Source organism: Haemorhous mexicanus, chromosome 3 (genome assembly GCF_027477595.1).
Source record: "Haemorhous mexicanus isolate bHaeMex1 chromosome 3, bHaeMex1.pri, whole genome shotgun sequence".
NCBI lineage: Eukaryota > Metazoa > Chordata > Aves > Passeriformes > Fringillidae > Haemorhous > Haemorhous mexicanus.
Genome location: NC_082343.1, coordinates 64,064,609 through 64,082,109, shown reverse-complemented (window position 1 = coordinate 64,082,109; position 17,501 = coordinate 64,064,609). Strand labels below are relative to the sequence as shown.

General features: G+C 40.1%; 1 protein-coding gene across 1 annotated transcript; it reads left to right on the top strand.

Annotated features, from left to right (window-relative positions):
• The first annotated feature begins 1,647 nt into the window (after positions 1-1,647).
• Positions 1,648-14,057, top strand: C3H6orf58 (chromosome 3 C6orf58 homolog). Its single transcript, XM_059843379.1, has 6 exons — positions 1,648-2,013; positions 5,975-6,061; positions 9,302-9,486; positions 10,568-10,701; positions 11,136-11,374; positions 13,654-14,057. The coding sequence occupies exons 1-6, from the start codon at positions 1,692-1,694 to the stop codon at positions 13,779-13,781; spliced, it is 1,095 nt and encodes a 364-aa protein (XP_059699362.1). The 5' UTR covers positions 1,648-1,691; the 3' UTR covers positions 13,782-14,057.
• The last annotated feature ends 3,444 nt before the right edge of the window (positions 14,058-17,501 follow it).

The following is a 17,501-nucleotide window of genomic DNA, read 5'->3' as shown; positions in this document are numbered from 1 at the left end:
ATATATATATATATATATATGAAATCGGTACAGTTTTTGTCATTTGTCCTCAGGATTATTTAATAGAATACCTTATTTCAAGAAAAAAAAAAAAAAAGAAGTACATTTCAAAACATTTCTGAAATTAGTATTTCAGAGTATAGATCAGAAATTATTTCAGAAAAGTAGTAGAAAGAATATTGATTTTATTTAATCTAAAAATATTTTTTCTATGTCTAAAGGTAAACTTGTAATTTCTACTCCCTCTACAGTCCTTCAGGAACAATACATCTCTCAGTGGCGTGCTTTAAATGAGTTACATTCTGCATATGCCTGATTCTCTGTTTTGTTATCAGGGGAATCTACACAGCTAGGTTAATGTTAAAATGCCCACGTTTGGATTAGGTAAGTGCCATCTATAGAAGTTAAAGAAAGAACAACTTGATCTTTCAAAGCTTCTTCAAGGCAGCATGATCAGATCTGTGTTAATCTCTGTTGAACACTGTATTTCAAAATCATTTGGGTTTCTCTCCCAGTCACCCAAGGACAGGCAGACAAAAAAGTTATAAGTGATCATTGAAAACTTCTGCTATTTATTAGAAAGTCTCCTTAATAAATAGAGTAAATGGAAAAATTTTGAATTGAAGAGATACATTTCTTTTGAATTTACTCTCAGATGTTTGCAGCCACTTTTGACTTGCTCCCACCCACGGGTTGAAGGTTCTTTAGGCACACAAAGCCCAATCGAAACTCACAGAATTACTTCAAAGAAAAGCAGCATTTGCAATTTTTCTCATGCAAATAAAAGACTAGAGAGATAACAAGCCACGTGTCTGTTTGCTGAGTGTTCTTTTGCAACCATAGCTTATCTGAGAAAAAGCAGATGAGGATGATAAAGTTCTAGAATTCCTGACAGTAGGTGAGATGAAGGCAGCTGGACAGTTTCACTTTTGCTGGAGTTTAACTTAAATACCAATTTTATCACTGGAGGCATGGCCTTTCTGTTCCCTTTGGAGTCTATAGGATCATGGGGCATTAATAGGAGACCTTAGAGCTTTATATTGATGACCATTTCTACCCAAGACAAACCAGTGCTAAAAGTACAGCTCGCTAGGTGCTGTGTGGCCTGAAGACAGGCTGGTCTGGCTACTTCCAACACTCTTATGACCTGTTGGCTGCAGCAGCTGTCCCAAGGCCAAAAGACAAAGCTGACAAGGGCAGCACCAGCAGCATGTCACTGCCGCTCTTTTGTCAGTGCCTGGAGTCCTCCTCAGAGTACCTCACCCATAGCCTGTGTGTGTGTTGAGGTGAGAACTCTGCCTCTGCTGTCCCTTCTCTACCCAAAGGAATTGGGCTGGAAAAGGGAAGCAGACAGCTAGTGAGAAACATGGACACAGAAAGTTTTATAGTGCAGCTGTGCAATCAGTATTGTAGCACCTCAACCATTTGGAAGTGTGTACACATGTCATGGACAGCACGGATTTGGACATTCTCTGATTAGATTGGTTCCTCTTAAACATCTGTTGGTGCTCCCTAGATCCCACAGAGAGGACAGAGCATGGCTCACAGCTGCTAGTCTGGCAACTCCACATCAGGGTCATGGCTGGGAAAGGAGACAAAGCTTGTGTGTCTGAGTCAGCCTTTTTGTCCAGCCCTCACCTTTACCAATAAAAGCCTTGCAGCCACAATCACCTGGGTCACAAGCCTTCACAATGTGGCCCCGTTTTGGCATTCACGCTCTTCTTGTAGTGACTGTCACCCTGAGTCCTGTGCCTGCCGCGGCACAGAGCGAAAACGATGTCACTGGAGAAGATCTCTATCCCCCTCTGTGGGACCTGGCCCCTGAAAGCCTGCTGGATTTCCCAGTTAAGGACAACAAAATTGTCATCAGTGCTTGGAACTATCAAGATCGACTGGGAGTGTATAAGAGCTTGCTAAGTGCTTCAGCCAAATATTTTGATGCCTTTGGACCCCAAAACAGTGGCAATATTCTCTGGGGATTGCCATTGCAGCATGGCTGGCAATTTCGTACAGGTATGAATTATTTCCTTAAGATGCTGGCTTAGCAAAGTGTTTACCAGACCTGCTTAGAGGCTTCCTTTCCAAAGTTTCTGCCTCACAAGCCCAGTGTGGCCTCAGACATTGTAAACTTTGACAGAGCTGCCAATTTGAAAAAGAAATGCTGAGTGAACACCCTTACCCTGCTGAAAAATAACTATTAAAATTCCTTATAGGAAGAGGTCAGAATCCAGATTTGTGGTATAGATGGGCAATATTTCAGCTAACTAAAAATCTTTGGAAAGGCATTCCCAGTTGCTTCAGTTTATGTAGACAGATTTTGGGACATGCATTCTACAATGATGTTCTTAAATTGTTAACTAATAGGCTTTTATTTTTGTTCATGCTACGAGCTTCTAGAGGTGATGTGCGTTGAATTTCTAAGACATGTATTTGAAAGTCAACATTTCCCTCTGAGAACTTATTTCCATTTATTCTTCATGATCAATTTAGAAATAGCTTCCTTATTTTCTAAATATGCTTTTTACAAAAATTGAAGATTTTTCTGTGTTTTTTTTTTTTTTTTGTTATTTTATTTTGTTTTAAATTATGTCCAGATTCTAAGGGTTTATTCCCTAAAAGCTGGTTATTGTCTAGGGGCAGTCATTCTGGTTTGCTTGCTGTCCCTTCCAGAGGAGCAGACACAGAAACATGTGTGAAAGGTTCTTTAAGGCTAAGGCTGCAATATCTTATCAGGGGTAAACAAATGCATCTGACTGCCTGTTGTTTTCTTTATTGGATGTAACCTGTAGCTACTTGTGGTGGTTGTTTGGGTCACACTGTAGGTTTGAGAGAAGGCAGAGGTCCTGCACCTGGTGGTGAAGGAAGGCTGCCAGCATTTAGTCACACCTAATGGAAAATTTACTCCTACATCAAAATGAGGAAAACAAGATAGTAAGCAAAACCCAAGCAGGAAACTGGCTGGCAAACAGCTAGCAACAAAAAGAACTTGGTTGGAGTTTAGGCAAGATTTTTCCTATATTCCTTCTTTATGTATACAAAAAGAAGAGCAAATGAAACGAATGGCTGGTACAGCAGGAGAATTGACCCAAGGTGTGGCAGAGTCAAAGATGACTGGATGCAGCAGCTACAGTTGAGTGGGGACCTGCTGGAAAGAAGGAGTTGTGGAGTATGGCCTCATTCACAAAGTGAGGATGTGCCTTGTTGCAGGGACAACTTCCAAGTAGAGACAAGGGACATGGTTTGTGAGGGGAAGATTTGCCCCTGGTTGCATAGACAGGTAAAGATGTCTTGTCACCTACTAAAGAGTCAGAGGACTGACACTTTGACAAATTTTTTAATTTACGTGACCAGAAGGTTAAAAAAATACTAAATGGAGAAGTATCACATAGCTTAAAGTAGTTATGCAGTAAAAAAATGTGAGCATTTGAAGGATAGATGGATAAGGGACAAAGAATAACATAATTCTGGTTCATACAGTAGTGGGGTTAGCAAGGGCTAACCTAATGCAGATAGGCAGTGGGATAGATTTGTGATGACTGACTGAAGCATTTGTATGTCAACATAATAAGCTTGGTCAAACAAAAGCAAGATTTGAGTTCATGGTGCAAGACAACAGAACTTTGAAAATATTACAAAATTTGTAGAATTAACAGTTCTGTCCGATCCTGAAAGTTATGCTACTGAGAGAATATTTTTATGGTTATGGTTCTGTATAAACCATGAAGAACAAGTGAAGCTGTTACTTAATAAGAGTGGTACAAAGATTTGTGATAATCCACTCAGGGACATAAAATGAAATCAGTATTTTGCCTAAATTTACAGCAGAGACAAGGATTTTGAGACAGCATGGCTATTAGGAATGAGATTGTGGAAGCATAAATTGTCACTTGGGAGGTAAAGCTAGACTGAGAGTCCTACCCAGAGAAACTGAGGAAACAGGATAGACTCTATCCCCACTTCACATACAGAAGTATAAACCCAGGATCAAGAACTTTAAGAAAGATTCACATGGTATTGTATGTCTGAAGAGCAGGAAAGATTGTGCCTGTGCTTAAGAAAAAAAAAAAGGAGATAAGAACAAATGTATTTATTTGTATTACATCAGCAGTAAACAAAACATTAGAATAAGTATAGAGGAAAGAATATTTAATGATAAGGAACCAGATAAAAAAAGGGATAAAGCACAGGTTATGTGAATCAAAGGTAAATTCTGTCAGGCTATTTGATATCTTCTTTTGTCATACAAATGATGGGGTTTTTTTCAAAGTTCAGAAATGCAGTTACTCCATTTTACAGGACAAGGGAACTGCAAATCTGGTAAAGGAGCACCTGAAGGAGAATTTAGTGATAACTGCTGCTAAAATAAGTCTATGCTAAGTGGAGGATGTGCTAGGAGTTCTTCATCAGCAAGATGAGAATAACTACATTTAGCACTTTCAGTAACAACATTCCACAAAAACAAGTGGAGAAATCTTGCTGATGAGGTTTCACATAGTTATCAATAACACAGCTGGGAGGCACTGTCAATACAGATTAGCTTGGATAGACCTGAAGACTGAAATAACAATTGTGTTAAGCACAGGGAAGAGGAGGAAGCAGAGACAACAAAAATGGTATGGACACCTGTAAGTGCACTTAATGCTTCCAGCTCCAATTTTTACATATCTTATAATTATCACTGATACTGCCTGGGAAATCTTCATTTTCCTGAAACACCAAGGCCAACAATATTTGGTAAACCTCATGTACAATTCTTTTGCAACATTTGTCTTTTTCTTCTTAGCCTTTATGCTTCCCATTCACCCTCTTTTCACACCAGTGATCTATTGCTGCCTGTTTGTTGACAGTCTGTTGAAGTAAAATCTTGAAAAATTGAATATTTCTGTAAATATTAAAAAACACAATCTTAATTAAAAAAAAAAAAATTGTGTTGAACGGCAACCCTCATTATTGCAAGTTCGTGTTCCCAGTGCTTGGCTACTGAAAGATACAGGTGTGAGTAGCTAGCATGCCCCAAAGCACAAGCTCTGCCCAGTCAGCTAGGAAGACTAATTAGGACAATTTGTATGCACATTGTTCATGATTGTCTCTTCTTCTTGAGTGTAAGTATCAGAAAATTTGGTTTGGCAATTAGGTTTAGTTCTAATCTGACAGAAATGACACTGCCACTATTCAGCTGACTCGTCAGAGAGCAAGTGCTCTGCAGGGCAGTTTGGGAGCTTCTGGAATAGCTCAAGTTGTTGCACAAGGCCATGGTAGTTGCATGTCATGCACTTAAAGCAGACTTCCTGACACTCTGCATGGCAACACTTAATGTACACATATGGTATTCTTTTAGGGCTTAGGCTATTTCTTCATGCCACGTGCTCAAAGTAAAATATCCTCTCATGAATAATTGCAAAATGTCTTGCATGTTTTCTACAGCACAGATGCTTGCAAACTTTGCTAATTAGTTACAGCAATGTTTGCATGCTTAGCTTCACAGTAAGGCTACGTTTGTCAGCATGATTAAGCTGGAAGTGATTCTGTATCACACAACCCAATTAGGTGAGGCAATTACTGGTACATTTAGTTTGTGCTATTTTGCTCGTTAAGCAGCTCTCCTGAACTAGCAGCCCTACATCTGTTAGAAATGATGCTTCAGCTATGCATGTGCTCATGTCTGCATGTGAATTTATATTTAATTCTCACTAAAAATACTGTGATCTCCTGATTTCAAACAGTTCTATAAATTCACAGAATACATTTACAGTGAGGGATAGCTCAAAATGTAAAACACAATCAAATTACTATGCAATGGGAAACACAAGTACTCTAGGACATTTGTTTTTTAAGCAAAGCAACAGTGATTGTTTTGCTTCTCTAACCAAAACTCTGCATGCTTTATTCCTTAATATTTTTTTCATCTCAGTGGGATTTCTTGTGTGACAAGTTTGAGAAGTATTTGTTGTATTATTTCATTTGATTCATTCAGGTAGATTAGCAGATCCTTCTGGTGTGACTTCCTGTGGCTATGAAAATGGAGAGCTCCTGTGCCAATCTGTAAGAAGCTGGTGGTCCTGTAAGTATATGCTGTCACACTGTTCTTCTCCAAAATAAATTAGTATCCTTGAAGGCCATCTGAAAATATGTGAGAAGCACTATGACAGGTATATATGTTTGTAGATATTTGTAGATATTTGCAGTCTACGATTAGTCCAGAGCAGATTTCTTCAGTTTAGTTGCTTGCACTTCAAACTAAAACTCTGTGAAAAAATGTCAAGCAGAAATCTTTGTGGCTCTTATACCATCCTTTGTTCTTTTTCCCTTAGCATATTTTCCCTCCATCACTTCTGTCCCTTGCTCCCTCAGCCTCCTTGATGTCCTGTTGTAAGCTCCCCTCTTCCCCAGACCTGTCAGTAGCTTTGAGCAAGCAGCTCTGTCCCATTCCTGCCACAGGAATGTTTTTCCTTCAGTGGACATTTGGATTAATCTTTTGCCTGTGAATCAGCAGTTCAATGCATATATCTTCAAGTGAACAAAGACATAAGCATAGATAAAATTTAAATGTAAATCTAGGGTAAAACTGTGGTACTCACTTCATCTTTGGTTTTCCCTCTCTGTGTTTAGATAGCACTAGTGCTCTGTGGGATGGTGTCCCACACAGTGTCAAGAAAGAGTCACTGCATAGCCCTTTGCAAGAAGGGGACCTTCCTGGAATAAAATCTATCACTTTTACTTTCTCAGTGTTTGAATTCCTGCTCTTCGCTTACTTCTAAGTATTGCATGTTTGCTTGATGTCCATTTTGTTGCCTTCAGAAAATGCACAAACTCAGGTTTGATTTACCCTATTGAAGGAAGAACATGCAAAGAGTCTTTGAGATTGCATGGAAACGTCTCTCAGTGCTCTGAGGATATGAAAGCTTTCAGCTGACCTTCAGAGCAGCCCTCTCTGGCACAAGTAGTCACATGAAACCAGGAATGAGTTTAAACCAGAAACTCATATTTAATATACCTAGGGTGTATGGGATTCTACCTACTTAAGAACATCAGTCTCTTTGCCTAGAATAATATTTAGTATAGACCTGCCCTGAATTGATTTATGCTCTCTAAGTCACCCAAGCAGGTGCAAATGTATAATATAGGCAAGAACACTTAAAAGAATATAAGCACTTTGTGATGTGAGATCAAGGTTTCTATACTGCTCATGAAAATAGTGAGCAAGAGGCAAGAGCCAGTTCAGCAATGAGTCTCAGTGAAACACTGTCTTCTCATCACTTGAGAGTTTTCCTTTGCTCTTCTGACTGGCCAGACATTTCCTCCTGAATTCCCAACCAGGTCCTCCCAGGTCCACATTCAGGAGCTGTATCACACGAGACAAGGGGTATCTCTTTATATATAACCCTTTATATTTGTTCCATCAGCACCCCCAGGGAAGTTGAGACCCTTGTGCCTGACCAGCCTGTCAGTGCCCCCACCAAACAGCCCACTCTACTGGAGCATGGCTTGACCAACCTGTTTAGGGTCACACACCAACAATGTTCCTACTTGGAGTTGGTAGATATTTCCAGTTTTGCCAAGTATGTTATCTGCTTCTGGCCACTCCTCTCTTAGTGCCCTTGAAGTACTCACACTAAACAGTGTACTGAATAACACACTTTATTAACAAACACACTGATAGTCAAACACTGTGACAGGTTAAGGTTCAGAGATTGCTGTTGACAGTAACTGATTGCAAAAATGAATTTGAAGCAATATATTGACCAATTCTAATCACCAATTAAAGCTAGCTAGAGATAATAATTCAACTTGCACAGAATGAGGTTCTTACCCAATTGGTATCCCTTTGGGGGATGAAGACAAGTTCAGCCTGTTGACTGATCCCAGAAGTTATGAAGGAGTCTTGTCTGACCTCCCTCCCCACTTGAGCTAGATTTATATTTTTTTGGGAAAAGGTTAAGTTACAGTTGGTGACATTTCATGTTGATGTGGTTCTTGAGTCTTTAGTATATGCAGAGTGTGAAAAGCAAGACATATTTTTGAGCCAATGAAGCAAAGGCCAGCTTCTGGTTACCGTCTGGTTCATTCCTTGGGCTTAGTTCCTGCTAGCTGCAGGTTTTCAATGGAGCATAACCACAACACCGCTGTGTTGCCCCATCCTTTGTTTCATATCTGCATCGATTTCGACAGATCATGACCACAGCACCTCCATGCTGCTCCGTCCTTTTTTATCACCTCATGCTTAGAGCAATACACCGAGTTCCCTCAGTATCCCTGCTCCTAAGGTATGCAGACTCAGTCCCTGCTGAACTACAGGCAACACACACACTCCTTTGTGAACTTTGTTTTGTGATCTTCTCCCATAAGGGTGAACAATGGCTTCCCATTAGGAGGACATGGACGCATGGTAGGTGTTCAGGTTTTGATGATTTTGGTCCTCACTGCTGGGATTTTGTACAAAACATTAGCACAGTCCATGTCCCTGAGACCACGCATGAGCAAATGACTTCTCAGCATAACAACTCAGAGGTGCCTACCCAAGAGGGAGACCAACAGATCCCCAGGGTTTTCTTCACTCAAAACTATTGAACTTAATTTCTTCAAAGGGGACACAATTAAGAGGAGAACTTCAGATTCTCCTTTCAAGAGAGGAATATCAAATAGCCCTGTGGGCACTCTCACTGGGGACAAGATTTGGCACCAGTGAGAGTTGAGCCTGAGTTTCCTACATCCTGGGTCTGACTGCTCCAGCTTACGCATCTGACCAAAGAAAGCCATCATCATAAAATAAATCTAAACAGATAATCTGAGATAATATCCAAGCAATTTTCAGTGAGTGAAATATTTTTTAAAAGCAAAATTATTATTTTCCAGGAAAATATCACAGTTTCCTTTCTCATAGGTAAAGGGTTCATAGAAGAGGGATTTTTAATGGCAACAATCCTTGTGGAATACCCCTTAGTCTTTCTACACTTAGTTTGCAGTTACTATTTGAGAAACTTTTCTTGTCCTGTCCATGACAGCCTACAAAGGTCTAAGTTTTTTCCACTAGCTTTTTTCCTTTTCTGCAAAGTAAAACACAGTGGAAGCTCATACAAGGCTCTTAAAGGACAATGCATAAATGAACACTACAAATCATATCTAAATCAATACAAGAGTCACCTTTATTACATTTCAGTACATATATTCCACTGCTGAACACAGTTTTATTTGTGGCAATTTGAAACAGTTGCATTTGGTGTGGGAGAGAGTTCATTTTCCTGTGTCGGAATTTTTCATTTGCTTGTGATTAACAGCTGCTGCCTTTTAATTATTGTTGCAGGTATGAATTACTATCTGTCTATTATACCCTTTCTGGGGGCAGTGGAGGCTGGTCTCTTTGGGCAGCTGCCATATGAGATAGAAATATTGCCACCAGAGGAGCAAAAAGATGATTTCTGTTACAGCGTTAAAGACTGCTGGTCTCGCATGCCCAAGCTCATGGATGACTGGAAGGCTTTTTTTGAAGTAAATATTTTTTTAAAAAATATGTTTAGAACTTATACCAAAATATTAGCTTTAAAAACTATTATTACTGTTATTTTTTAAGATTCAAAGAGCTCAGTTTGTTTTCAATAGCAGCTTCATGTAAAAATAACAAGCAGGATAAAAGGAAAGCATAACATACAGTGAGTCAGAAATAAGTAGGACAGGATTTTTAAAAGTTATGGAATTTTTCTCTTCCTTTGAGATAGTTCTGTATTTTGGCCTCTGTTCCAAGACACTGTTTTGTATTCAATTATATTTGTATTCTTCCAATACTGCTTATGTTAGCAATCCAAAATAAGCCTGTGAGATGGAACACAGCCCTTAAAAAGTGCCCTTTGGTTGGTTTTATAAGTTTTGTTTATTTCTTTAAACTTCTAAAACTTGAAAATGCTGAAACATCAATCAGAACTACACCAATTTATGCAAGGAGATATTCTCTTTCCTCCTTATTCGACTGTTCTCTAATCCCAAAAATAACAATATTTCTTACTCCATAGATTTAATAACTATTTTTTATAGCTCGACAACTGCAGCCTGTATTTTTTATTGGTAGTCAAATAACTGATAATGAGCAGGAATGTTAAACTGTAAGTCCCCCTTGTGAGTGAAAGTAGATGTTTAAGAGTAAGACTGGATTTGTCTTCATAAGATCATTTTTCCCATGCATCATGTTTCAGAAGTTATTGTAAAATGTCTACTCCTCAAATAACTATAATGATAGCAAGGATAATTTTCTTCTTTTTCTGAAAATCTTCAGAAAGTTGTGGTTAAAAGAATATAGATAAGTTTTTTAAGATAATAAAGAGTCCCCTATTTTAACACTGAATATTCCATGGCACTCAGATGCAAAAGTCCACTGAATTTTTGTAACCAAATACCGAAATTATGTGAATAAAACCCTTGCAATGTTGAAGTCAAAGAACAGCAACTATTACTAACTATTCAAATGCAATTTCCTTTAGCTTAGTATTTTGTGAGGCATGTGCTTATATAAAGAAATAAGAATTGGATTTAAACCTCCTCTCACATTCTCTGCCCTTTTTGCTCCCTGTTGCTGCAGTATCTGTTATCTACAGAACACAAAGCTGGGAGCTCTGCCAGCCTCTCCTCCTTCAAACTGGACGATGCCCTTGGCCTCATGTGGAAGGCACACACCTCCTCCATTGCTTATGCACTCCCCAGATTCCATGACAGGTAAGGGGAATAGAACGGTGTCCATGGAGCATCTTTCCACCTCCAGGCCTCTTTGGAAGGATGGCATCCTAACAAAGTCTGCATGAGCCCATGTACTCTTTAGGCTCTGCACTTCATCTCTCTCAGAGTGTGAGATGACGAGTGAGAGATGGCTGCCCAGACTGCCATGACCAGTCAGGCTCTGGGCTTAAAATGAGATGCTGGTTCCCCTCTGGGAGCCAGGGCCTGATTCAGGAGCTGTGTTTAATCTGGGAAGCGGCAGGGTTGCCAGGAGAAATTTGGTATAAAGTACTTAAGGAGGCTTCAAGTCACTGTGGCGCTGAGGCCACTCAGGATTTTATACTGAACAAAAACCTTTGGGATAAATGATCAACTAGTGTGTTCTACAGGAGCGTTCAGTTATCTGCCACATTTTTTATTTTCTTCTCTTTCAGCTTAAAATATCTCTCTGAGCCAGAAGCAAATTTTGGTGAAGACTGGGCTAATGCTGTGGATTTCATTGCTGCCACACACTTCAGTACAGACTTACTGACCACAAACAACTTCCAGGCTTTCCTGCCCCAGAGGATCCTTGTTGAAGGGGATGTTCTCCCATCCATTAGTGGCTTCAGTCCAGAGCAAAATAAGGTCTTGGTGTCACTGAGAGCTCTTCACAAAGTAAATAAAATAACAGGTAAGAGCCTGACCTACAGATGTCTGCTGTCCATAGATATTAATATCTTGTTCTCTCTATATATCTTTCTCCATATGAATGCAGTGAATGTTTGATATAAAGTAGTATAAACATATCTAAGAGATTAACAGTAAAACAATTAAAATACAACCATAAGCAAACAACACAGCAGATGCTATCCCACAGCAAATGCTCTTGGGATAACACTGACAATATGAGGGATTTCAGTGAGAAAAAACCTCAAAACATTATGGGAGCAGATGATCTTATTCTTTCTTTTCCCAGCTTTTACAGAAACTTTAAAAACAGAGACTTTTTTTTTTGTGTTTCACCAGTTGAATCTGAAACTCTTACAGCTGTAAATTAAATTATTATACCAGTTGAACAAGAACAAACAAACAAAAAGTAAATTATCATGAGCAACAGTTTTTGTGTCCAGAAGTGTTCTGGTTTCAGTTTCTGGTTTTCTCTCGGTCTTTGATTTAGCAGAGATCTGACCCAGAAAAACTATCCTTAGTCTATGCTGACTTTATCGTATTCAGCAAAATAAGTCGTACATCACCATCCAGTGGTGCAACACAGAATTACACCCTCCTGAGGATTCAGTTCTTTCGTAGCTACTCCTGGGCTGGCTATTTTTGTTTGACCTTTATGAAGCAAAGTTATTTTGAATCTTTAAATTAAAATAGAATGCAAAAATACACTGAAAAATTGGCATGCCTAGATATGGTGATCCTCTTCTACCTGTACATTTCACTGAAAATTCTCTCACCGGTTGGATTTAAAGCTGAAAATATGTGAAATAAAGCTATTCAGCTCTGCAAAAGAGCATCTTCCCATCACAGAGTGCTTCCCTCACATTTTTCACACAGCATTAATTTTGGAATCTGAATAAGGGTCTGAACAGATCTATTGCCTGCTTGCAGCCTATGACAAAGTTCAGGGTTTCTTGACGTACCTCCAGGAAGGGAGTGGAGCACAGCAAGGAAAAGCATGACCAGAAGGACAGGAAGGAGGGTCGAGAGCACCAGGGTAGCACATCAGGTGCTACAGCACTGCAGGGAGAGAGGGAAGGATGTGTGGATGTTGAACATCATAAATGGAAGGAGAAAGAGAGATAAGCTTCATGCAGGTGCAGCCATAATGAATCCCATAGCTGAAATCCCTTGCTTTGCAGGGGAGAGATTTCCCTGGCTTTGCTCTAAGGGATGAGCTTTGAATTCAGCTGAGAATGAAATGCCACCTAATTAAGCCTGGTAACTGATTTGCAGATCAGAAAAAGGAGCTTTAAAATAAATTTGACTGGATCTAAATCCACAGCCTCAGCAGGGACCTGAAAGACCCTACCTTAGTGCTACAGAACACAGGTGACAAAACATACTGTTTTTGTAGGTGCTTATAAATACATGCTGTGAGAGACAGGGTTCTCTACTGGTACTGCAAACTTCAACAGCAGATAGAGGGTCTTACCACCTCCTAGAATGGGACCCTGTCTAACCCAGAGTGGGACTTGATTTCTTGATTCAGAGTTTGATTGCTCTTTATTTTCCTTCAGTTGCCCCTGCTAGTCCAGCAGGAACTGTAATGAGAGTTGTGCTGCTTCTAAAAGTTTTCTACTCACGGACTATCAGATCAGCTTTCTACCCAAAGGCAGAACAGGAAGATAATAAATTCTTCTTACACAAGACATTTTTACCCTCACATTTCCCCTCTACCCACTCCAAAGATGAGCACTGACTGGGGTGAGGAGCTGGCAGAGGCTATCCTGCAAACCAGTGCTGATGCTAGGCTGGGTTGGCCAAGCCACGCGTCCTAGAGAGCCTCTGCTTATCACCTGGACAAAAGTATTTGGATCATTTGCTTCTTTAGCTTGGAGTCTTAGCTGGCAGAAAGTGAACACTCTTTGTTTTAGAGTGAAAACGAAGACAGGCCTGACTATACCTCCCAGGCTACTGCTCCATAAACCACGGAGCTATGTGCCAGAGCAGACTAAGACCTTCCCACAAGTCTTCAATCATTTCGACCTGCAACTGGTGACAAGGGAGCGAGCCCCCTTGTCTGTCAGATACAAAGGATCCTGAGCTGAATGAATGCTCTGCGTCTCCCCGCACATTTGTAGGCAATTATCACCCCACCGGCAAGCTCCAGCTTTGTCTACAATTCTCTGTCCCCGGAGAGTGTCTGGTGCTTGTTGCCAGACGCGCACTTGGTCCCTGGAGTGCTGCGAGCCGCATGCGCTCCGTGCTAATTTGCCAATGTCATGTTGTGTTCTTTCCAAGGAGGATTGCTGCTGAAGCTCTGGCAAAAGGCTATGTCCACCGAAGCGGGAAGAAGAATGGGCCGAGAACTGATTGAAAGCTTGCCTTCGAGCCAGAAGCTCGAACTACTCGACCTAATAGGAATTTAGAATTATTGGGAAGGAGATGATTTGAAAGTTCCCAGTTCCTCGAGAAAAAGCGGTCCCAAGGTGGATTGATTTAATCTTTTAGCAGACATGTAGTGTGTCTGGTAGTCTGGCCTTGGTAATTTCTTACAGCAGGATTTCCTGAGTAGCCATGCATGTCTCTCTCATATAGAATGGATATTTTTAACCCTAATTTTCCTAATTATCTCATTTGTTTAACTCAGTTCCTTATAAACAGAAAAACCTCGCAGAAAAATCTTACTTTACACTTTTTGTGGCTTCATAAATAATGTATCATAATTGGAGACAAAATTAAAAGCAGGCAAAATATATTCTGTTTCAGACTAATTTTTTTTTTCCTCTGTAGGCAGGGATTCCACTAGATATGTAATTACTCGATGGTCTAACAGATGATCGTGAGAAACTTTTTTTTGAAGTTCTGGTCCAAAAGCAACGCCTTGACTGTTTCCCACCAAAGCTGTTGTTTTGCAGAGCAGCTGCAATCAAACTGGAAGGTTTCAGGCTTTTCAGATTAGGTACTTGAGTACAGATAGAGTCCCTTGCTGTGCTGTTTTGCAACAAGTGCATGCCTCGCGTGGTAGAGCAGAGCCAGTCCCGAGCAGTCCTAAAGCCAATTAATTTATTCCGTACCAGCTTTTACATGACAACAGAGATTCCTTGTACCTGATTCATTTCGCTTTCTTCAAGAAAACTTTGACCAATATATAAATTTATGTGATTGTGTGCCCTGTACAACCACAGGTTGCTTTTCCATTCCCCCATGTCTAATCCAATTGTTGCAGTGTGTCATATGTTGAATTTGGTTACTGAGGAAAAGCTGTATTCCAGCACTCCCAGTGCCTGGAACACTCAGACCCAAGAGTTGATCCCAGTCTTCGGGGTGATAACACACATTTGGAATCGGTTATAACTTGAAAACAGAGGTTGTGGGGAGGTGAGTCAGGGGTCCTGCATGCAGACAGGGCTTGAAGTTTCTTGGTAAAGAAGGAAATGAATGAAAGATGTCTTTGCCCACAGCAGTTGTTTTGGAAACAGATGATCTTTCAGGTCCCTTCCAATCCAAATCCTTCTGCAATTCTATGAAAAGAAGTAATTTCTTTCCATTCCATTTTCCCTGTTTGATTGGTCCTTTCTCCCCAAACTTGCATGATATTTGCACTGTAAATTAGGAAATAATTATCCTCACATTGAGCAGTTAAGCACCATTCTGTCCTTTAATGTCCCAGGACAAAGGTGTTAATTATTCATTGTCATGTAATGGATAAACTCTTAATGTACCATCATTAGCTAACAATTTTCAAAGGAAATACTTTAATGAGGTATAAGAAAATGTGGGAGTTTTTACCTTAATTACCTGGTTCATAGATCACAGTAATTATATTCCAGCAAACTTTAGATATAATCCAAAAGTAATCACCACAGCTGCCAGCTGCTAAATATTAAGTTAGTTGCGTTCCAGAAAAGTTAGAAACATGTTTTTGACCTTTTCTGTTGTTAACTTAGATTGAACTTAAGGTACGCTTTGAGAAAAGAAAAAGAGCCATTAATATAAACTTTTAAACTGCATTCTGCTGCACTTGAGGGAGTATTTATAAAACACATTTTTAAAAAGCAATTTACTCCTTACCAGAATTTATGAAACATTAGGAAATGGTTCTGAATTTTGAAAAAGAGTCATTTTTCTTAATACAGCATCAAACATTTATGTATTTCATACACTTTGTCCTGAGGAATGTATAAAAGTTTAGACAAAATATGAGATGGGGGATCCTTACAAGTAGAGCATAGCCAGTTATCTTGAAATAGAATAGCTGCGACTCTCAGGAAAACTTCTGAGTGTCAGAAACTAAACAGAGAGAAAAGCATCAAGAGAAAGCTGTAGAGGTGTGGTAGGATGGCTTTGGAGAGGAATGGGAGAACAGAGAAGGAGACTGCTTGCTAATAAGAGCTAGAAAAAGCTGATGACTCGCTAAGCAGGGGTTTGCCCAGCTACAGGAGCTCACAAAGCATAAAGGTTTTTCCTGCTCAGCATTAGCCTGGGGTTTGCTGCTCTCTTCTCATGCCTTTTACACGTGTGGTCTTTCTAATGAGGAATGGCTGGCATTAAGTAGGGCTACTTCCCATTTGACAGAGGTGGTGTTTAAAATAAGCAAAGCCGCAGCTGGCTTTGGAAAGACAGGGGGTTAAACTTCTGTACACATTTGCAAATAACAAGCCTAAGGGCGTGAAGAAGGGAAATTTAGAAATTAAATGTGGTGCATGATAAAGGAAGAACTTGGGAAAATACAAACACACCAGAAAAGAGCCTGTCCATCCTAAAAACTTGGGCAATAGTGCTGAATGCTGTGCAGTCCCCTCTCCATGCCTCATTTTAGTCAGGTCAGCTCCTTATTTCTGAGCACTGTGCTGTTTCCAGTGCCTTTGCTACAGGAGTGATCACATTTCTGAGGAATGGTCAGAAGTGAGATCCTTGTCCTTGTCCATATATTTGCAACTGGGCATACAGCTGCTGTGCCTTACCAAATACTGCCATAAACTTACCTCACAGAAATACATAAGGGCTGACCTCTCCAACTACTCTTGCATAAGGGGAATGGCAACCCTGTCCTTCTCTGGGAAAGGTACCTGTGTCTTCGCAGAAGGGCAGACAGGTGTCAGCAGGCACTTCTTTAGCTTTCTTAGGCATCAAGATATTGAGCTTACAGGGCAAACACCCAAGGTGGCCATTAGCAAAGATGCCAAAAATCTTTTTTCTTTCAAGTAGGAATTGGACTTCTAGGTTTTCCCTTTCCTATGATCGTAATCTCTGGAGAATTGGGCGTTCCTTTCCAGCCTACACTCTCTAATGAATAATAAAGTGCTTTTTTTTCTGGTGGGAAAAATCACACCTGGCAAGTGTGGAAGGAAGAGCATTCTTGCCCAAGGCAGCCTCTAATGTGGCAGATAGGAGGTTTTGCTGGGAAGCAGAAGATGTAGATTTGGACTCTGACAGATAGAAACAAAACTAACTTAATATAAGTATTCTAACTGTTGTGCACAGCATCAAAAACCCTCTGCATTTCTCAAACCCAAATTGTTCAGTTACTTTCTCTGACCAAGGCATTTTATTTGCCCCTCTCAGCAGGGTGTTGGAGGCTTCAGTTCCTGCTACTGAAGGCAGTGAGATTCAAGATGATGGAGACGTGTTATAACATTTCCATCACCTTAACCTCAGTGACCTCAGGAGGAGCACGTTTCCTTTATGGTTTTGATATAATTTAAAAATATGAATATGCTTTTTGATCTGAGTCTAAGCTTATTATGAATTTAATTCTCTTTTTTACAATGTCCATGAGGTGTTTTGAGAACAATGTGCATGGCACAAACTGCTGCAGGCAGGGGCTGTCAAGGATCCCTAGGAGGGTGTTGGGGAGCCTGGGGCTGCAGACCTGCCTAACTGCACCAGCTGGAAAGGGCTGCTTGGTTAGGAAGCATTGACAGTGGCTCAAAATGGGGTTCAGAGGATGAGGAATGGAGGCAGAATAATGTAAACATTTGTTAGAAGACATTTATACCCACTAAAAACATGGGTAGGAAAAACACGATAATGTAAAAATGTTTTTTAACAGATTAATGCCTAATCAAACTCTCCAGGACAGAAAAAGCAATAAAAATTCTTAATGTCTCTCACTTCCTTCTGCAAGCTGTTAGTAGCTGTGGGAA